The sequence below is a fragment of the Sycon ciliatum genome, chromosome 4 (genome assembly GCF_964019385.1).
Source record: "Sycon ciliatum chromosome 4, ocSycCili1.1, whole genome shotgun sequence".
In the NCBI taxonomy this organism is placed as follows: Eukaryota; Metazoa; Porifera; class Calcarea; order Leucosolenida; family Sycettidae; genus Sycon; species Sycon ciliatum.
In genome coordinates, this window is record NC_088646.1 from 6,067,187 (window position 1) to 6,089,551 (window position 22,365).

Below are 22,365 nucleotides of genomic sequence, written 5' to 3' on the forward strand. Positions count from 1 at the left end.
TGTGTTTGTGTACAGAAATCCAGTTCTGGACTACGTGTTGTGTACAGAAATCCAGTTCTGGACTGTGTGTTGTGTACAGAAATCCAGTTCTGGACTGTGTGTTGTGTACAGAAATCCAGTTCTGGACTGTGTACTTGTGTACAGAAATCCAGTTCTGGACTGTGTGTTTGTGTACAGAAATCCAGTTCTGGACTGTGTGTTTGTGTACAGAAATCCAGTTCTGGACTGTGTGTTTGTGTACAGAATCCAGTTCTGGACTGTGTGTTTGTGTACAGAAATCCAGTTCTGGACTGTGTGTTTGTGTACAGAATCCAGTTCTGGACTGTGTGTTTGTGTACAGAAATCCAGTTCTGGACTGTGTGTTTGTGTACAGAATCCAGTTCTGGACTGTGTGTTTGTGTACAGAAATCCAGTTCTGGACTGTGTGTTTGTGTACAGAAATCCAGTTCTGGACTGTGTGTTTGTGTACAGAAATCCAGTTCTGGACTACGTGTTGTGTACAGAAATCCAGTTCTGGACTGTGTGTTTGTGTACAGAAATCCAGCTTACCTGTTGACTGTGCCGGCTGGATGCATCTTGACGGCCTTGACCAACAAAGCCGCGTCGTCATTGCCCCAACTATTCTGAGATGCTGACTTGCCGCTGGCCGCTGCCTCTGCCCGGCGCTTGGCTGCGTGAAAAACAACAACAAGAAGAAAGCGGACGTTACCAGACAACACTCAATTATGAGGAAGTCTCCACAACTCAGATATTAGATGTCCTGATAGGTAGAAGAAAACAAACATTCTAAAGTGCGTGGGAAGACTGACCTGCTGCTGCTTCCGCTGCTTGCCTAACCTCCCGTTCCTGTTGGGACTGCAGCTGGGAAACCTACAAAGAACCACACACAACAAGGAGCAATAAGACGATGCTAGAGAAAGAAAGAGAGAGAGAGAGAGAGAACAAAACCTCACAGCACATCTAGTACATGTAGCTCGTAGCTGTACTGATGAGGCCTTTATGGACGAAACACCTTGCTGTCTACAGCATTGGGTATTACGCTCCGCGGCTTTCGTCTTGTTGAGCACTCTCGGTAGGCTGCTCTAGCGCTGCTGCATCACGCATTGCCCGCTACTTTTCGTAGTTTGAGCACTCTGGCGCTAGAGCGACGAGCTATCTTTTAAAATGTCTGTGGTGCCTCCTTTGCACCATGACTGGTAGCTCGGCCTATTTAGCTCGTAGCTGTACTGATGAGGCCGTTATGGCCAAAACAGCTTGCTATCTACAGCATTGGGTAGTACATGTACTAGGTAGACCAAAGAGGATGTACTACATGACAGTCTATGCTCTAGGACTACAAGTACATACTTGGCGGTCAAATGCTCCTTTGGCATCGGCATAGTTGGCTGCGCTGACTTCAGTACGGAGTCGTTCCAATCTGAGCAAAACGCAAAGAGCCAAACACCAGGAAGAACAATTTCACCAACTAACATGTGCAGCCTTATGACAGGTTGCACGGTACAGTCTGTATCGGCTATAGAGTGACCGGATATAAGAATATATCGGCTACAGTGATATTGGTACGAAATATCAAAAGCAAAACGTATTTTATCCAGTACAAATATCACTATAACCAATATTATCGGATGTAATGATATATGGGATATTATGATGGCAACAAAGAATCAAAACATGCATAACACACTATATTATTATCGGCTATAGTGATAACTTTAAAATACATGTTGCAATAATATCAAAGGCCCTATTTTTTTACTTTCTTCACGTTGCTTATTTTGATAGTGACACATGTACATGTACCGTAAAGTCCGGAGCAAACGCCCACTTCGCAGCAAACGCCCACCCCAGCGGGTCCATACTATTTTCGTCTTTTTCAGGTCAATATAGTTGTAAACAACTGGCATGAAGATCGAATGCGTACGAGAACGACTGTAATGCCTACAAACTGCCTATGTCCTACCAGGAGGCTGTGCAAAAACGATTGTCATTATCTTCCTGCAAAGAAATAACTTCTGTCGAGATTTCCTTTCATTCGATAAATGTGTCGTCTTTGTGGTAGTTCGTTCTCCATGTGGTACGAGTAATGCCGTAGAAATTTGTGCAGTGCCACGATGTCGCACTGTCAGGAACAGAAATTGTTCTGATAAAGCGTCAGTCAACGACTTGACTGGTCCCAGTACTAGTATTGCAGTTGCAAGTCGAATAGGGTATGTCACAGAAGCTACACCTACAAAGCCGCTGCTAACTTGTTGAAAACTCCGAAGTGCCCGAGAAAAACACTTGCCTTTGGGTGCTGTGTGATCTCGAAATGATGGCTTGAAACACCGTCAGAAGTGTATTTGGTTCCTTCAATACTCTGTTCTTCGGTACCTTGCTATTCGGAAGAAAACCCGGTTCGGATTTGCGAAATAAAACAACCATCATTATAAAATCACTACGAGCTAGCTCGTGGCTAGTGCCCAAAGAGATTTTGAAACCCGGAAAGTGGACATAGTTTACCGTAGCAAAGTGCTCTTCCCGCTACGGTGTGAGATGCACTTTCGTACAGTAGTGGTGACAGTGCATGGGGTCAGTGTGTACAGGCCAGCAGATCTTGCAAATATGGGGTGGGCGTTTGCTCCGGACTTTACGGTACATAACAGAATTTTTTATGGAAATGCGGGCACTGTCAACTATGCAGCATGCTCATTTTGTCAAAACGCCATGCTGGAAGTATTTCCTTGCCTTTCACGTGTCGATCGAAAAATATCGATCGTATCGCATATAGTGATGCATCGGTTATAGTGATAAAATCACGGAAATCAAAAGGGTACGCTATAGCCGATACAGACTGTATTTACATCGGTACTAGAACAAAGGCTGTGGTTGGTCACACCTTGGCAGACTCCGCCATCTACAAAATAGTAAGGCTGTGTTTACATGAGAAATTTCAACCCGGGTCGAGTTCAGCCCGGGTTGAAAGTCTGTACAATAGACAAAAGAGGTGAGCGTTTACATGAAGACAGTTGACCCGGGTCAAATACTGATATGCCGCCAAAAGTCCACTTCTACAGTCCTGTATGGTCACGTGAATCCGTTCGCGCGAAATTTGCATCTGCAGTGCCGTTCAAACCTGGCGCGAGATACGCACAGAAGTACGTTTGTACGATTTTCTTGACCCGGGTTGAAATCAACCCGGGGCGAAATTTCAACCCGGGTCAAGCGCAATGCGTCATGTAAACGCGCCATTCATTTTGTGTACATGGCGGGTTGAAATCTGACCCGGGTTGAAACGCTTCATGTAAACACAGCCTAAGTGTGTGTGTTTGGTAGGGGGGGGGCAAAATATTTCGTCAACAGTTGAATTCTGCAACTTGCAAGATTTTCAGCCAGCAAACAAATCGAGGCGGTACTGGCCATTACTGCAGGAAGCCGTGTCCTTGTCTCCCTTTTGATTGACGTGTGTGAGGATAAACCAGCTGCGTTCGTGATTATCCCCTTTGGTGACGTTTCCCGGTTGCTTCCATTCCAACGTTTCATTTTGCAAGTGAGCCTTGCTTTTGCCTTGGGCTAGCCACCTACAGCAAGTGAACTTCTTACTTAGAGTTTCACTTGAGAAGGTTTCAAAGCTACTGTTTCTGTTGGAAACCAAATACAACAAGGATGTGAAGATAGAGGAGGTGATGAAAAGAGATTGGATACAGATGTAGAGAACTGGATTTCCTAGAGCAGCACTGCAGTTTGGACTAACCTGCATCACGATTAGTTTACATACACACAGACACGCACACACGCACACACACAGACACGGCAACAGACACACACACACACACACACACACACACACGGCACCAGGGAGGGCAAGTGCAAGGAGGAGCTTACTGTGTGATACTCAGGGCTTCGCAGAGTAGCTCAACATTCTCCATGTGTGACACACGCTTCGCATCATCATCTGTGAAGTAGTTGTGACTCTGCAATGTAGATAAACACACAGACACAAATAATATGAACGTGAATAACCATATCCAGTAGCATCACAAGATGTAGGCAAACACTTGACACCACTGCCAAGCACGCTCACCTTGCAAGCAGTTCTGAAGGCCTTGCGTTCTCTCTGCATGGCTTTCTTGTTCGCTTCGCGTGTCTTTCGTGCCGCCTCCGCTTGAAGACGTGCCTCCTCTGCCTCCGCCTCCTGTTGTTTGCGCTCTGCCTCCTCTTTCTCACGTTGAACCTAAAAGCAAACAAGGGAATCAGAGTCCCCTTAAAACACACCCCTCTGCCAGCACGAGTTTCCCAATGTGCATATGAAAAGTAACTACCCTTACAAGATGATGCAACAACACACAGTCCATGGTCATGAACCCGCCTACACCGCACAGCTAACAAGAGCACACACAGGTAAAAAGCAGCACTGCAAACAAACACCCGTGCGGCGCACAGTCTTACCCGTAGTCGCTCATCAGCCGCAGCCTTCGCGGCAGCTGCCTTAGCAGCCTTCTGGTCCTCTTTCTTCCGCTTTGCTTCCTCCTTAAAGCGACGAATTCTTGGATCACACGCGTAAGCATTGTCTGCAGCAACAGAACATGATAATCATTAACTGTTATTAGTATTGGGGCCGGCCGTAAAAATTGAAAACATAGAGCATCTGGACAGTGGTTAAATTTAAGCTGAACCACCTTACCACCCCATTTCGGAACACTGTAAGTTTTTTTTCCTTTTCAACCATAATACTAATTAGGGCTGAAACAATTATGTCGATAACTAGGATATCGATCGTTATGGGCGAAATCGATAATCGTTAGCAATCGATATTTTAGCAATCGATAATCGTTAGCAATCTCTAACGATTATTGTATGCAAGTGTACGCACTACATGCACGGGGTTCAAGATCGGAGTGCAGTGTCCGATCCGAGTCTATCTGCATGCAGCACGCGTACACACGATCTACTTGCATGCACTTCTACTGAAGTCTTGTACTCGGGTGCAAACTCTGGCAGGGCAGTGAGACAGTACACGCGGGAACGCGGACCGACTGTACTGCACAACACACAATCATGACTGTACTGCATGCAGCGCAGTCCGGAAGTGTTGCAACTAACGTAACGACGTACTTACTCGCCGCTGTTCTTGCAACATGGGCGAAATGTTTGCTGATCGGTTCGTTGCATGCAGCAATGGCGATCGGCTTTTGTTCTTGGTGTTTTGCTACACCAGTCGTCAGTTGTTGGAGTGAGCTCACAGAGAAGTTGGAGAGTGTTTCGTTTTACGTTTGGAAGATGTCGATGATTAGAGCTGCGAAAGTAAGCCGCGTAAAAAGGTCTCCGGTGTGGGCCTATTTTGATGATATAGGACGGACCGCTCGTTGTAAACTGTGTAGTCGTGAGTTTGTCCCCCAGAGCGGAACAACCAATTTGTTCGCCCACTTGAGCTCTGCTCACAAGGAACAACATGCGGCTGCTGTTGGTGGAAAGCCACCAGTTTCAGCGGAGAACAAGCGGACCGATGTTCAAACGTGTGCTGATACGAAGCCAATATCTAACTTCTTTGGCGGTGCGGCCAATATGCGAACGTGTAACTCGAGTCGTGCGGGACATCTCACGGAGCTGGTTATAGATTGGATAGTTGACTCGACGAGGCCCTTCTCCATTGTCATTGACCCTGGATTCATCGAGCTATTGAAGGTGCTCGAACCAGAGTTCAAGGTGCCTTCACGAACGCACTTCAGCAGTCTCATCCTGAAGCACCACAGAACATGTAGGGATGAAATGAAGTCGTTGCTAGCGGATGAGGGTGATGCCGGAGTAGCCTTGACTACTGATGGCTGGTCGTCAACAGCAACTCAGTCGTTTGTGACGCACACCGTCCATTTTATTAATCGTCAGTGGGAAGTGTGGGGGGGGGGGGGGGCGTCCTGGAAACCAGTGTGTTTTCCGGCAGCCACACTGCTGTTAAGCTGGCAAATTATAGTGAGGAGGTGTGTCGCCGGTTTGATCTGGACAACGTTGTGGCTGTGATGCATGACGAGGCAGCGAACATGGCTTCTGCTGGCAGGTTGCTGCAGGACAGCAACGACTGGATTTCGTGCATTTGCATGGCACACCGTCTGCAGACTGTTGTTCGCCATGCCCTGGCCATCAAGGATGTCGCCAAGCTTCTGACCAGAAGCCGTAAACTTGTTGGCCACTTCAAGCATTCTTGCCTTGCTGCTGAGGCACTGTCAACCAAGCAGAAGCAGCTGAAGCCGGAACAACAGCCACTGAATGTTGTACAAGATGCCTCCACTCGGTGGAACTCCACGTTTTATATGTTGGAGCGTCTAGTGAAGCTTCGCGTCAGCCTCACTGCTGTGCTCTGTGATGAGCAAATCACTCCGAAACGCGACGACCGCGATATGCTCCTCAGGGACACCGAGTGGTCTTTGGCAGAACATCTGATCGACCTGCTTGGACCGTTTGAGATTGCCACAACAGCTGTCAATGCCCAACGCTATGTAACGATGTCTCTGCAACTTCCTATTGCAGCACAGTTGTTTATGGAGGTGTCCGCTTCAGACGCCAGATTGCCCAGAGCAGCCAAGAATGTGGCCAAGAAGTTGAAGACGAAAATGGTGCGCAAGTTTCCGGAGGTTGCGTCACCACCGCCAACCTCAACTTTCACCTTGGCCTCCGCGCTCGGCCCTAGGTTCCGGCAGTTGAGTTTCCTGGACACGGAGAAATCCGCAGCAGCCCAGGAGGTTATCCTCGACAAGCTGAAGGCACAGCAGCCAGCAACCAATGTCGAGCCTCCTGCAAAATGAGCGAAGCCGCCAGGCAGCTTGAGCCAGTTATTCAAATCTCGGCGGCAGGAAGCACCAGCTAACACCACCGGCCCACCCTCATCTGCAAAGCTGCAGAAAGAAGTGGACATGTACTTCGAGGAAGCCGAAGTTGACGTGGAGGCGGATCCACTAGTGTGGTGGAAACTCAATTCCTCACGGTTTCCCAACATTGCCGGTCTGGCGCGGAGATTCCTATGTATACCTGCAACCTCCGTTCCATCGGAACGTGTATTCTCCGCTGCCGGATTACTCGTGTCCAAGCTCAGGAATGGACTGTGTGCCAAGCATGTGGACGCATCCATCTTCCTTGGACGAAACAAGATGCTCCCGAGTGCGCGACACAGCACCAATGGCTCTACCGACACAGCTTCCAAGTCGCTGCAGGAAGCTCTTGCCGCTGAAGAAGAAGAGGACGAGCTCGCAATGCCACCCTGTTCGATCCTTGTTCCGGTGCCAGTGAGCGACGAGGAGGATGCCGACGACAGCAGCAGCAGCAGCGATGTCTGCATTGAATCTGATGACGACTGCTGAGCTCTTAATGTGCAAACAGTAGTCATGCAGCACTATGCACATATCACACTTGAGAATCTATGAACTGCGAGCTGTACTGTGTAATGTATATACCACAGAGAAATTATTTTTTACATAAAAAATTAACAATAATGCTCGTTTTATCTTTCAATTGTTTGGGTTGTTTTGAGTTATCACTTGAAGTACAATGCACATTTTGCAATATTGGTGTATGCTATTTGCTGGTGCTTAGTATACCCGAGTTGATATTAATTTTATAGAATTTGTTATGCCTTTTGAGAAGTTTTGACTATCGAGAACGAAAAAGTATCGATAAAACCAATAAATCGATCGTTAGCGTTATTAGTTAATCGTTAAGAGTTAATGAATGATCGTTTCAGCCCTAAATTAATAATATTACCCAATGCTGTAGACAGCAAGCTCTTTCGGCCATAAAGGCCTCATCAGTACAAGTACGAGCTAAATAGGCCGAGCTACCAGCCATGGTGCAAAGGAGGCACCACAGACATTAAGATAGCTCGTCGCTCTAGCGCCAGAGTGCTCAAGCTACAAAAAGTAGCGGGCATTGCGCGATGCAGCAGCACTAGAGCAGCCTACTGAGAGTGCTCAACAAGGCGAAAGCGGAGGAGCGTAATTATAGTATTAACGTGAAGTCTGCTGTAACTCCCCCCCCCCCCCCCCCCCCCCTGTGCAAGATGTAGTGTACAGGCCTGCAAGCACTGACCCCATGCACTGTCACCTACTGTAAGACCAGTAATAGTAACGAACATTTAATGCTAACGATTTAACGAATAGAAAAAAACTCGCTAACAATTGAAGTTGTTATCTACAAAACGATATTTACATGTATAGTCATTTGTCGATTTTGAGACGGAATTCGTTAGAATTTCACCTCGCTAACCCACAAAATCCGGAGATCGTTAACTTTAATTGACGTTAAAATATCTGGTCTTACAGTATATGGTACGTTGCAAGCTTGAAAGTGCATCTCGCATCGTAGGGCAAAGAGTGCTTGCTACGGTAAACTATGCCCACTTTCCTGGCTTTCAAAATCTCTTCACCGTTCACAACTTCTGATTTTGATGTTTCTGGTATTGCCTCTCTTCAGGAATGTCAGTACGAACATAATCAAATCAACATAATAATTACTACTGAGTAATTGGTACAATTATAGTTTCTACATGGCTGAAACGAAAACCATGCCTCACTTCCCACACTTTCTTACCAACTAAGGTGCGAAGACGAGTGGATTCCTCCTTCTTCTTCTGTGTACGCTGCTGCTTGTTCTGTCGCTCCAGCCAGCGCCGTTCCTCACGACTACAGCAATGACCACACAGCGACGCAAACACCCAATCGCAAACCAAACAGTTATTATTAATTTATTATACGGGATAAAAACCGTGCCACCAACAAAGCCCCGCCGCATAGGTTAGTGGGTGAATGAGATACGTACACCACAACAGCAGCAGGCAGTGCGTCTATCCGCCATCCAACCAGTACCTACCTTTCTGCCTTGTCAACATCTTCCTTGTCGAGGTAAGAGAACTCTCTCCAAGAATCAAACTCGTACCTGTAGAACGAGAAAGAGAAGGCAGTGCAAAGCAGCAAGCCACAAAGACAGCGCATACAGTCACCTTGTGAATAACGACCTCACGTATAACAACAACTCACGAATAACACACACAATCTTCAGACCTAGTGACCATTTGACTGCATGTTTTCAACCTCCCGAATAACAACAACTCGCAAATAATGACACATGTCTCATGCACGATCGAGGGTCTTTATTCAAGGTTGACTGTGCAAGTACATGTAGTCATGTACCTTACGCAATAGCCAAATCATGGGGCATAGCTACTAGTGGTCTTGGAGGTTTGGATTATCAAGACTCGACGATCTGCACTCACCAAGCACCATAGAAGTCGTCCACATCCTCGTACGATGTGTCATCGTCCCCGAGTAAAGGCATAGGCTGATCACGGGACCACCTACAGGAAACGCAAGCACACAGCATTCGTGTCATCATACAGTTCACTACAGTTAGCGCAGTGCTATCATGACCAGTTCTATAGAGATTGTAAATCCGACACTACTGCATGGCAAGGAGAAACAAGACATCTAGCCTGCTTTTCGTTTTGCTGCCCACATGCCATCAGTTTGTTTGGCACGTGCTGTGAGCTGCATCTCGAGTGAAAACTTGCCGGCACCTTCTAGGTTCGACCTGGTCCCAAAGCTCAGATGCCCTGACGATAGGCCATGCCCGAAAATTTGGTGAACCTGATGTGACTTTTGCAGCAGAGAGACTCGACAATGTTTGAGTGTCTGGATTGAGAAAACAGATATAAACAGTTCAACCAACTATCCAAATAAGTCAAGTGTCAAGTCAAGTCGGCGGAATAGCGCGAGCTCCAGTGTGGGAGCAAACCCCTTCCTATCCAGAATAAAACTGAAAAAACCTTGAATGATGAGTTCAACAGCAATAGCAGAAGTAAGCAATAGAAACTGACTTGGATGGTGCCTTACGTTGACTTATTGACACTGAGAATGCATTCAAATGCAACTACTTCACGACGGTTTAGCCGGTGGATCAGACCTCAAGACATCAAGGTCAGAATATTTTATATTCAAAAGCAGTATCCAGTAGAGCAGTCCCTGTCGGAGTCGTGGTGACGCCTGGTACCGTTCAGGTTTCAACAGGTCACATTACAGGACTGCACTTTGCGTGCATTCATCGAGCACTACACCTGTAGCCATGCATGACTGTATGATTTATGTGTCTGTAGGTCATGTATGGTATCACTCATGCGTGAAATCATGTGATCATCAACCCTGTTTTTCCCGGGCTTGTGCTCCTGTGCACGAGACGTATGCTTCAGATGTATGGCTTTTTTCCCGCTGCACGGCATCTCACGTGCAGAGTTTTTCCGCGTGCAGTGCTCTAGCAGCTTTGGTTTTGTTGTTGTTTTTATTCTCCTTGTGTTGGAAAGAGTTCATGGTGAACAGTGGTTGAATCCAATTCTAAGTTACTTCTCAGTTCTAGCTAGGTTCTTGATAGGTTTTTGCTAGGGCATTGTTAGAGTACATCCAAGATAATCCAAGAGGGAGTTGGTGTTTTGAGAGTGAGAACTCGAACCAGTAAAGTTTGTCTCCATTGTTGAACGTGGGTTCGGAAAGTATCCGCAATCGGTATTACAGTTACGGTACTGATGCAACCTGGTTCCGGGGAATACGGAACATAGTGGTCCTTCGAGCCGGATCACGTCCACGATGGAGAAGCTCAGGCGGAGTCAGCGCACGACGAAAGGCGTCGCAGCGCCAAAACTCGGGTACACAGACACCCAGTCCTACGCTGGTGCTAGTGGTGGAGATGACAGGATGACCGAAAGTAGGAGCCAAGCCGTCACCGCGAATTCAGCTGACAGGCTCAGCGCCAGGATAGCCGTGTTACAAGCGGAACAGGCTGTGGCGGAAAAGCGGCTGGAAATCGCCCGGTTGACGGAGCAGGCGATGTCGGAAGCCGAAGGGACGTTGAGGGAAAGGTCCGTTGAGACCTCCAGCTCTCCTGCGATGCGAGAAGAAGTCTTCCAGGAAGCGGGTGAGTTGCATGAGGCGGTTGCAGCCCAAGATACGTCGCTTATCGACTTTGACGATGATGTAGTTGCACCTAGTTCAGTTGCTGTTCCAACACCAACAGAGTCACACACGGTAGTCGGTGTAGAATCTCAGCCATCAGAAGGAGAGGCTTCCCATAGATCTACGCACGTAACGTCAGAATCAGCAGTAGGTCTACACCATGCAGAGGCCTGTCAGGCTAGCACACCACCACCGGTAGACGTAGTGATAGACGCACATGTAGAGAGGGACTCAGATGTCCAGCATGTCCGTGCATTCACTCCGGCACACAGCTACCACTACCAGGCACCGCCATGCGTAGTCCAAGATCCAAGCACTGTCGGACCCCCGTCAGTGGAGGCACGTTCCGACATCAATCAACCCTGCGGACAAGGGCACCCGGGGCCTATTTGCAGCCCAGCTCGCATCCGATGACGACTGGTGGCATGGCCCGAAGTTCCTACGCGGACCCGAGAGTGCATTCCCGGCGCGGCCGATCGAGGTTCCCAGTAGTCTGCCGGCAGAGCTGAAGAAGCGGTCCGCTATGTCGTTCAGCGCGGTTCCAGGGAAGTACCAGCTTGACCCCTCCAACTTCTCGTCTTGGACGCGGCTCATCCGTGTCACCGCATGGTGTCAGCGCTTTGTACGTAACGTCCGTATACCGAGGGAGGCTGGCGCCAACAGACCAACACCCGCTCCACGACGCAAGTTTGGATCTGCCAAGTCAGTGAACGGTATGACAGTACCCGCTCTCTCCCCTGCAGAGGTCCAGGCGGCCGACGTGTTCTGGGTACGGAAGGCCCAGGAGGAGGTGTATGGCAAGGTCATCAAGCGACTGGAGTCCGGCAAGGAACCCGATCCCAACGAGCCATTGCTGAAGCTGCGACCCCAGCTGGAGGAGGTACATGGCACAACCGTACTGACGGTCGGTGGGAGACTCACCACTGCACACCATCTGCCGCTGACGACAAGACACCCCATCATCCTGCCACCGAAACATCGGGTCACAGCCCTGATCGTGGATGACGAAGACGAGAGATGTCAGCACTCCATGGGTCCCAACCACCTGCTGGCCAACCTCAGCAACCGGTACTGGCTGATAAACGGGAAGTCCGTTGTGCGACAGCATCGCCACAGGTGCGTCAAGTGCCGACGAGGCTACGCGAAGGCTTTGACTCCAATCATGGGAGGGTTGCCGGATTACCGGACCTCGTCACCACTTATCGCCTTCAGCAAGGTGACCATCGACTTTGCCGGTCCATTTCTGACGCGCCAGGGACGAGGCAAGGTGCAGCAGAAGCGGTATATCTGCGTATTCTCGTGCCTGCTGACCAGAGCGGTACATCTGGAGCCCGTCAACTCGCTCGACACAGATGGGTTCTTGATGGCGATGACCCGATTCTGCAAGAGGCGTGGAACCCCGGAGTTCATAGTGACAGACAACGGGTCGAACTTCACCGCCGCAGAGCGACAGCTGCGCGAAGCCACCTGCACGATAGATCAAGACCGCCTAACCACCCACTCCGAGCTGCGAGATGTACAGTGGCATTTCAACCCACCGAGAACGCCCCACTTCGGTGGTGTAGTAGAAACGATGGTCAAGGCAGTCAAACGCGCACTCTGGCATGTGCTGCACCAGGCTGGCCTCACGGATGAGGAGTTCTCAACAGCGCTGGTACATGCCGAGGCAATGCTGAATTCCCGTCCCCTTACCACCGTATCATCTGACAGCGACGATCCAGAAGCGTTGACGCCAAACCACTTCCCGATGGGACGCGCGGCTGCAGTCACACACCTCGAGGCGGAGACAGAGGATCTGGAGAAGGTCCACCCCAGACGGCGCTGGCTGTTTCTACAAGTGCTGACAAGGCAAGTTTGGAAGAGGTGGCTGCGAGAGATGGTCCCGGCGCTAAACGTCCGGTCCAAGTGGTACAGGAAGGCAAAAGACGTCGAGGAGGGTGAGGTCTTCCTTGTCATGGATGAGAGTACTCCGCGCGCGACATGGCCTCTGGGACGCGTCACAGCCACATACCCAGGGCAAGATGGTGTCGTCCGTGCAGTCAACGTGAAGATCAAAGGCAAGGAGTATCGACGATCAGTTCATCGCCTCATCCCACTGGAGGTAACAGAGGGTGAGGTGGAGCTCGACTCCGAGAACTGCCCAGCCACAGCCAACGTCAATGTGGACAATGTCACCAGCTGAGCGAATAGTGGATGGTGGTACGGCAGTGGCGATGAGGTAGTAAGGCTGTGACTGTAGTGTTAGCAAGCAATCCACAATCAGAGTGAACAATACATCCAACCGGCTAGATAAGACGTATCCTCGTTCCCGGATATGTCTAGTGACGTTACGGCATGCATTTGACACAATGATGTTAGGTGTGACATCCAATAGCAGTTCCCCAGGAGTTAGAACATCACTCGGAATATTAGTTTGTCTCACTCGCATACATTGATTAGGCTATGATTCGTTCGCGAGGGAGGTATGTCGGAGTCGTGGTGACGCCTGGTACCGTTCAGGTTTCAACAGGTCACATTACAGGACTGCACTTTGCGTGCATTCATCGAGCACTACACCTGTAGCCATGCATGACTGTATGATTTATGTGTCTGTAGGTCATGTATGGTATCACTCATGCGTGAAATCATGTGATCATCAACCCTGTTTTTCCCGGGCTTGTGCTCCTGTGCACGAGACGTATGCTTCAGATGTATGGCTTTTTTCCCGCTGCACGGCATCTCACGTGCAGAGTTTTTCCGCGTGCAGTGCTCTAGCAGCTTTGGTTTTGTTGTTGTTTTTATTCTCCTTGTGTTGGAAAGAGTTCATGGTGAACAGTGGTTGAATCCAATTCTAAGTTACTTCTCAGTTCTAGCTAGGTTCTTGATAGGTTTTTGCTAGGGCATTGTTAGAGTACATCCAAGATAATCCAAGAGGGAGTTGGTGTTTTGAGAGTGAGAACTCGAACCAGTAAAGTTTGTCTCCATTGTTGAACGTGGGTTCGGAAAGTATCCGCAATCGGTATTACAGTTACGGTACTGATGCAACCTGGTTCCGGGGAATACGGAACAGTCCCCTCTCACGTTGTCCTTATCACATGCTGCTTACCTACTGTTACGCTCAAACACCGGCCCAAACACAGAGATGAAGTTCGCCTTGGAGTTTGCGGAGTTGGACGGAATGGCGTCATCGAAATTCGGATCAACGCTATCATAAGATCGCCGGCTGGACGGATTGGACAATACATCATTGGCTGTGGGTGGAGAAGATGGACATGGGGATACACACGGGAGCAATTACAGACATGCCAGTTACTACCAGTCGCCAGTAAATCTACATCACCAAGGCACATTATGTCACACAGAGCAGATGAAGTGGTAAACTGTTACTTCATAGCTTCATACAAACACTGCTAAGGCGACTGAAAGGCACACGAGTTACTAGACTAGTGTCTTACCGTGTTTGATGCACGTGAAAACAGCATCAAGTCTCTCACGACCGTAGCCACCAGTGTCTTTTCTCTTGTCCGGATGGTGCTTCAACACCATGTTTCGATCTGAACCAGGCCAACAGCAAATGGATTGTAGACATGTGACATGCAATGGACACTCACATCAATACTCATGTTGGACTAGTGCTAGGGAAACAAGCTGCATCTAACCTAATTGTGAATTGTTGCTACCAACGGCTCCTCACTACTGCACAGAGATGGAGAAGGCTGGTACAAGATAGGCACTGCAGGAGCATTGGCAGTATGTGTGTGTGTGTGTGTGTGTGTGTGTGTGTGTGTGTGTGCGCGCGTGTGTGTGTGTGTGTAGGCGTGCGTGACCATATCAATGTAACGTCATCGCAGATGACCTCCGCTCCATCAGCCCCCCTGTGCCTGCTGACCTGCTGGTCTGCTGCTGCCCAAGATCGCTCTGCCTGGAGGCAGATTGCTCACCGTCGTCCTCTCACCCGTGCACCCCCTGATCATGATTCGCGCTGCGCATGCGGAAAGGTCTGCCGTCGTCCCAGGGATCTCAAGCGCCACGCTCCGTACTACAAAAGCTAGCAGATGGTCCCTCGCTATCATTGCCGTTGGCAATGGGCATGTTCAAGGTACATGTATGTGTGTGTGTTTGCGCGTGTGTGTGTGTGCGCACGCGCGCGCGGGTGCGAGAGTGAGTGTATGTGTGGCAGCATTCGCCCTATACTCACATGCTTTTTTCACATCATCATCACTGGCCCGATAACGAAGGTGGGCCAGTCCCAAGACAGCGTAGTGATCTTGCTCCTGAACAAGGGTGGCACATGAACATAATGGAATAGCAGAACACGCACAAAAAACGAGCATATCAAACAATAAGAACAGATTGCATAAGAATGTTGGAGGAAAGAGCAGAGTTTGGCAAGGATAAAGTCACCTAGGTTGGGATTCTGGCTATGGCAGCATTGAACAATGGTACAGTGATGCTGCATGTCTCCATGTGGCAATACAGTGATAACTATTAGAAAAGACGTCTCTTTTCTCAGCCCTGTGTTGGTCGCAATCCCAAAACTATTTTCATTACCCGAACGCTGAATGATACAAACCATAGAAACTCCACTATGTGCAGCCTCTCCACTACTGGGGGGGGGGGGGGGGGATCGTTTCGTTCCAATCCAAATTAGCAACAGCAACCATCATGTATAGCCGGTTGTAACGCGGACGTGCAAATTTTACTCTTTTTTTTAACCATCAAAAGGAAGGTGTAAATAGGGATCTCAGCGCGTGAACTGCGCAGCCAGTCTGCGCAGGTGAGATTTTCGATCCCAAACGCGTCCAGTGCAGAAATCGTGGAAAAGAACATTTTTTCGAAATAAATCAAGTTGAAGAAGACAGTAGAAATGGCTGAATATTGCGTCCAGGAAAGCACGTTCTACGGCCATCTCCAAGCTACCTATCTCCCAGACACTCTCTCAGAGGAACTATGGAGGGTCAAAGAGCACAATCTTTCACTCTTGGACGCAGCGTGAACACCTCTTCTACTGAGCGCGATGTCTTCTCTCCGAGTGATAATGGCGGCGATGTTCGCGATGGCTGATGCACTGAAAATCGAAGTTAGGACAATCTAACCGGAGAAAACGTCTGAATTTTTGACTGAATCCTCTCTGAAGTGGGTTCTTGCCGCATGGAAAATTATAGGAAAATCGACCGGGGCAATATCGCCTTGGCCACGCTGTCCTTCGGCGGGAATTACAAAGTATGTTCGAACGACGATGAAGATGACGATTCCGCTAGTGTCCACCGCGTCCCCTAGCCTAGTGTCGAAAATCGACCGTCGCCATTTTTCTGCTGTGTCCGCGAGCTGCACTCAAAACTCGATGACGCAATGTATGCGCAAACACCCTGCGCACTGCACGCGCTGAGATCCCTAGTGTAAAGCAACCCACTAAGGAACTTACCTTCTTATCTTTGGGATCTAGTGACATAAGATCAAAGTCGCTCTGTATTTTCAGCAATCCGCTTGTAGTGTCCCCAGCAGTGGCTGTGGCGCCATCCGTGCTGTCGACACCCTCCTCTCCATCATCGACACTGCAGCTATTATGCGCACTGGACATGGAGACGTCGCGTTGCCGCCGACTTCTCAGACCATACCAGCGGCCAGCACGCTCCACGGAGCAGCAGGTAAACGCTAAAGCGAGTTGTGAAGACAGACAGTGGAAAGATAGATTTCACAAGTGAACATGGGTGCTAGGTTTACGTCGTTCTCGTACTGAATATCTCGCGCTGCATTAGTGTCAATGAGCAAAAACCTACTACAACTGCAGTAGGTCCCAGTACCCTAACCTATTACCGTCAAAGTGGCATCTTTGAGTGGCTCAGCCATTGGAAAGCCATCTTACTCTACATGCTGTTTTCCTCCTTCGTCGTGTGTGCATTTGGTCGCTGGTTGGGCTTGAAAGTGCTGCCCTATTCCATCATCGACAGGGTTTTAATCAACGGTATTACACCACCAGAAAGCAGGATCCACTCAACGCAAAGCAACCGCCTTTTTGGATTGCTGCCCAGGGTACTGCTGGCACAGGCACTCAAAGTATACCCACAGGCAGCAATGCTTCAGGCTTGGAAACATTCCTCAGAAGCCAACACATGCTACTTCTCTCTGCCTAGAATCCTACAGACAGCCACCCATGCAACTATAAGCACGGATGTTCAGCCTTGCAAAGCGTATCCCAGTCCACCTGCAGTACCCACATAAGAACAGGTACTGCAACAACGAAACAAACCGATTTCATGTGACAGATGTTCTGAAAAATCAGCCAGAAGATTGCCTTGTGGATTATAACCAAAAAAACATCACATGCATTTCAGTACAAATACTGTATTATCTCTAATATAAGCACAGTCTCCAATAATAGAACACCTTGGGGCGGCATTCAAAAAATAAAGTGCTCAGTCTCCATTATAAGCACACTGTGTAAATTCATTATCTGTACCGGCGAAAAAAAACCCTGAAATGTGTGCGTCATACATGAATTTGGCATGGCAACATGCCTCTGAAATGAGGTTGAAATAATAATGGAACAGTCTCCAATAAAGGAATGTCTCAATTAATAGCACGGGGCGGAGGTACATTGAAAAAATAAAGGACCGTGCTTATATTAGAGATAATACGGTAGTATGCTGAAAACTGACATTTGACTTTCGGTCTCCAAAAGGGGGTACAGCGTTCGCCTTATATCACGGGAAATGTCAAGAACGGTCGATTACTGGGAAATTGTGTTCGTGTTCACTTTTTGTTGCCTTCAATTGTTTTTACTTTTTAAGCAGAGTGATGCGTCCTACAAGATTCTAGAAATTCAATTGTATTATTTAAAAAAATATTAGTCAATAGACTTCACTACAAGAACACGCACGCTATTTCTTGGACGAGGAAAGGGATATTGAAACCTGTGAATCCTCATACGAGGGTAACTAAGCATGTAATTATCATTTTTGTGATACCATTCATTGTCGAGTGCAGTGTACCGTATTTCCCCGATTGTAAGTCGCACCTTTTTACACCAAACATCAAGGGCAAAGAAGGGGGTGCTTACAATCGAGTGTGACTTTCTACTTTATGTGAATGCATTGAGACGATTTGGTTCGGACGTGAGAATGGGCTGCGACTTATAATCAAGTGCGACTTATAATCGGGGATTTTTCTTACTATGCTTGTATCCTCGCTGTTCCACTCCAAGTGTATAAATCCTATTGTAGTTTCATCATTCTCTTTAGTCACGAATTCCATTGATAATTGTGACAAGAAAACGTTCTGGAATACATGTACATGATTCGTCCCCATGGTTGTGATATGAGTGCGCATTTAGTTATATTCATTGCATTATTAAGATTATTGTCTCCACGTCGCCTTTTTATATAATCGGGGAAATACGGTATTCAATCAAAAATGACACACGCTCGCACTTCCTTACCCGATAGGGGTGCCAAAGCCATTGTCTGACAGTCTGCATCACCTGCTGGAGGCAAGTACACTGCACAGGCCATCTTTGCGTTTGGACAATGAATCTCCACTCACAAAATACTCTTCACTGTATGGCACAACAAAGTAATCAAGTAAAAAGCCCTTCTTCTACTGAACACGGCTAATAATATGCAGTCAGTCACCCAGGCACAAGGTAATGGGATTGCCGTGAGAGAGGTTTGCTTGAGGAGTAGATCTACGCAGAAAGAGAGAGAAGGAATCTCTGTCAACAAGAGTTGCTCAAACTCAACGCTCTCAAACAAACAATAATAATTATTATTAATTTTTTGTTTACATGCTTTTTTTATTTGGAGTTTTCGAACACCTAGTAGTACTAGTACTAGTACTAGTAGTACTAGTACTAGTACTAGTACTAGTAGTACTAGTACTAGTAGTAGTACCTGCATGATTGTGTACATGTGTACGTGTACGAGCTGGTGCGTGCACGCGTGCACGCGTGGTGTACAGACTCGGCGCATATGCGCGCATGTACAGTGCGTGCACGCGTGGAAGGTCGCCATTTCGTTGCCATGGAAATTTGCCTTTATACCCGTATGTGCTAGGGATTTCCCCAAGTACCACTGCCGGGATTTCCCCAAGTACCCAATGTCGGGATTTCCCCACGCACATAATAACTCCCTCCTACACACACACAGGCTCCGTGATACCAGCCTCCACTCCAATCTCAACCGTCATCATGACCATACCAGCCTCCGCTCCACTGAATCTCAACCATCATGACCATACTCCAGACCATAGCCGGCTAGCTAATAATAATATTATAATATTCGCGGGATCCGCGTTAGCATCACTTGAATGTTCAGAAACACACAAGCTATAGCCTTCCCTTCCGCAGGCCACCACTATGCCTTTACACCTTAGTGGCGAATGCAGACCTCACAAGTGAGTCAGGGGAGAGGAGGTGAGTCTCTCAACCAATCGGGCGTGTAACGGCCCATAACCCTGTAAACTGCATCCTACCGTAGGAAATACCAACACGGTACGAGAAACTTCGAGAAAGAAAATGCTTTAGTTTAGGTCAACAGCTTGGTGCAGAGCAGGGACCGTGAGTCGTAAAATACCCGGCGACTCCCCGGCGCAGAGGAATTCCAAACTAGCTTGGCACAGGGCAACCCCAGCACACTAACGTTACTCACGGTAGCAACACATGGAATGGACGACTACAGTTAAAAAATGAAAGTACTGTGCATGGCAAATTGCCAATTAGTGCTGGGGCCAAGTCCGAAAAAGTCGCTTTATTGAGGAGTTGCATTTGACACCTCGTCCAGGAAAGATTTGACTTCAAATTCGGAGAGGCGGACCAACTATAGGAATTTTGGAGAAAACTAGAAGTTCCCAATGTTGTCCGTTTGGAAGTTATGAGCTATTTCCAAATTGCTTAGGTTACTATGGTAACCTGTGTGCAATTAGCCGTTTCTGAGGCAAAGCCGATACAATTTTGGAGAAAAAAGTTACCTTGTTGGAAGGCGAGCTCTTTCCAAGACTGTTAATGAAAACCAGAAGTTTATAGGACTGTCGGCTTCCTTGTCACAGGAATTTCTCGAATTTCTACGGTTACCGTGGTAACGTGTATGCAATTAGCCACTTCTAAGCCCAAATCAGTGCGCAGGTGGAAAGCAGAGAATAGTTATAATAATGTGGCTCAGAGGTCTATTGGGCTGTTGCAAGCCTGGTTTGTAGAGACTGGACCCCTCTCTCCTGATTTAGTGCCGGGATCCACACAAAAGGATCAAGAGGATTTAGGCAGGACTGACATCCAAGAACGAGCAAGGAAACACAACTGATAGCAAAAACAAAAACAAGAAGACTCAAACCGTTTGAGTCTTCTTGTTTTTGAATTGAATTCCCTAGCATATATTAGAACTGGGGCTAGCCCCCATTATAGCTCAAGTGGTCGCAAGACCAGGGCTATGCCAACCGTGGAGGTTGTAGTAAGGTCATAAGGAGCACTGTTTTCGAACACAGACTCAGTGCATCCTCCGCCTACACGTAGCTTGTAACATGCTGGCAACCAAACTACATTGTATGTTTTGTCATGTACATGTACATGTACATGACTACACGTATTTTTTCACATCCAAAGAATCATCTTGCCCGTATAGCATAGGCCAGTACTGTAAGGTGTACATGTACATTGTACAATGTACTGAACTCAGTGAAGTGCATGTCCAGGACACTGTTGTGGTATTCATTATAGTTATTGTTGTTGTTACTGGTGTGCTTTTAAAATTACATGTATACATGTACTTCATGCACATGTATAGTCGTTCAACCAAACACACCAAGTTCCCTTCTCATATCACACGGATATGCCAGGACTTAGAAGACGAGAGAGATCGGAGTATGCAAACTGCTCCATGGCAGGGCAGAAACCTCACTATTGTCACTAAGAACTCCACAACCTGCCGATCAACAATTTTCTCCAATACGTTGACAATTGGCAAGAGATATGGCTTGTAGGAGTTCAAGTGAGAGTCAGTATTATTATGGCCATAACTGTCTCCACATTTACATGATTGTATACAGCCTAGCAGGTGAAACCATCCAGGGTGTTCGATGTACATGGAATAATCTGTGGCATCAGGTACTGTACTGTACTTGCATCACTTGTACTTGTAGCCGAGTTGGATGGTGAACAACTGCTGCACACGTACATGTACATGTACAATGTATCTGTGAGTGCTGGAAATGATGCCACATGCACCCGTACAGGTACTAGCAAGAGTTATGACCCCCCGGTTATACACTCTTGGTACTAGGTGTAGAATTCATAGTGGCTCGGCTAGATAGCAGGAGAGGTCACTGCCCCAGGGGCCATGGGGTCAGTCCGGGACTGTTTTGAAACTGTTGCTTGATCAGAGGGATGTGACCAGACCTTCCTGTGTAAATGCTTTGCTGTGAGTTGCTGAAGGATGACACATGAGCACGGAATATGTGGCGGAGTTTGTTCGGCATGTTGCGGTTAGGGCAGTTGTTTGTCTATTAGCCATCTCGTTGATAAAAATTGTCCTTCCAGGTCTTGGCGTAGGCCCCCGCCCCGGTCTACATGTACATGTACATGTACATGACTGTATTTCATGGGCAATGTGCTTCCTAAACATGTACAGTGTACATGTACATGTACATGTCCATCATTGGACAGCCTGCATGACATTGTTCCATAAAAAGAAAATGTGAATTGGGTGGAAAGTACTAGTAGTAGTGGATCATGGTGACCAATCCTGTCAACATAGCACACCGCTGTCTGGGTACTACATGTACATGTACATTGTATTATGTGAAGGAAGGGAGGAAACAAGTGCCAGGTCAATGCAATCCCGGTAGTGTTAGAGGGGAGAGGAGCCCAGTCTCTACAAACCAGGCTTGCAACAGCCCAATAGACAAGAAGAGGTGAGGAACGATGGAGGTCCACCCGGTTGCTTGGTTCACTGTACGGAGTCACAGAAGACCTCAAGCGCCGGCGCCAGCAAGCCGCAGCTGCCTTCAACACACTTGTCAACCTGTGGATGCGGAGACAAGTTATCTCTGAAGCAACCCGCCTGAGGTTGTTTGATGCATTTGTGCTATCTATTTTGACCTACAACTGCGGCGTGTGGGTGCTTTCATCCCGGGATGCTACAGCAATGGATGCGTTCCACAGAAAGCAGCTCCGCCGTCTATTAGGGATATCTTACCCGGAAATTATCTCCAACACAGACCTATATGCCCGCTGCAATGCCGAGCCAATATCCGTACTAAGCAGAAGAGCACGGTGGAAACTGTTTGGTCATATTCTACGCCTCCCTGAAGCAACTCCAGCACAGGTGAGCATGACAGCGTATTTCCAGCGACAGAATCGGGGCTGGCTCGGACGCCCGCGCATCACCCTACCAGTGGTGATAGACAACGAATTAGCTAAGGCAACGTCCATGCGTCT

General features: G+C 48.0%; 1 protein-coding gene across 1 annotated transcript in view; it reads right to left on the reverse strand.

Moving 5' to 3' along the window:
- LOC135814123 (dnaJ homolog subfamily C member 2-like) overlaps positions 1-18,703 on the reverse strand; it is a 23,922-nt gene extending 5,219 nt beyond the window's left edge. Inside the window, exons 1-14 of the mRNA XM_065327188.1 lie at positions 18,379-18,703; positions 16,366-16,595; positions 15,139-15,214; positions 14,396-14,494; positions 14,047-14,191; positions 9,236-9,316; positions 8,833-8,898; positions 8,554-8,645; positions 4,426-4,547; positions 4,061-4,210; positions 3,862-3,950; positions 1,348-1,417; positions 810-870; positions 550-670 (exon numbers count right to left, since the gene is read on the reverse strand). Coding sequence (XP_065183260.1) covers positions 550-670; positions 810-870; positions 1,348-1,417; positions 3,862-3,950; positions 4,061-4,210; positions 4,426-4,547; positions 8,554-8,645; positions 8,833-8,898; positions 9,236-9,316; positions 14,047-14,191; positions 14,396-14,494; positions 15,139-15,214; positions 16,366-16,595; positions 18,379-18,451 — 1,475 coding nt within the window. The 5' untranslated portion in view covers positions 18,452-18,703. The remainder of the gene's footprint in view (positions 1-549; positions 671-809; positions 871-1,347; positions 1,418-3,861; positions 3,951-4,060; positions 4,211-4,425; positions 4,548-8,553; positions 8,646-8,832; positions 8,899-9,235; positions 9,317-14,046; positions 14,192-14,395; positions 14,495-15,138; positions 15,215-16,365; positions 16,596-18,378) is intronic.
- Between the last annotated feature and the right edge of the window lie 3,662 nt (positions 18,704-22,365).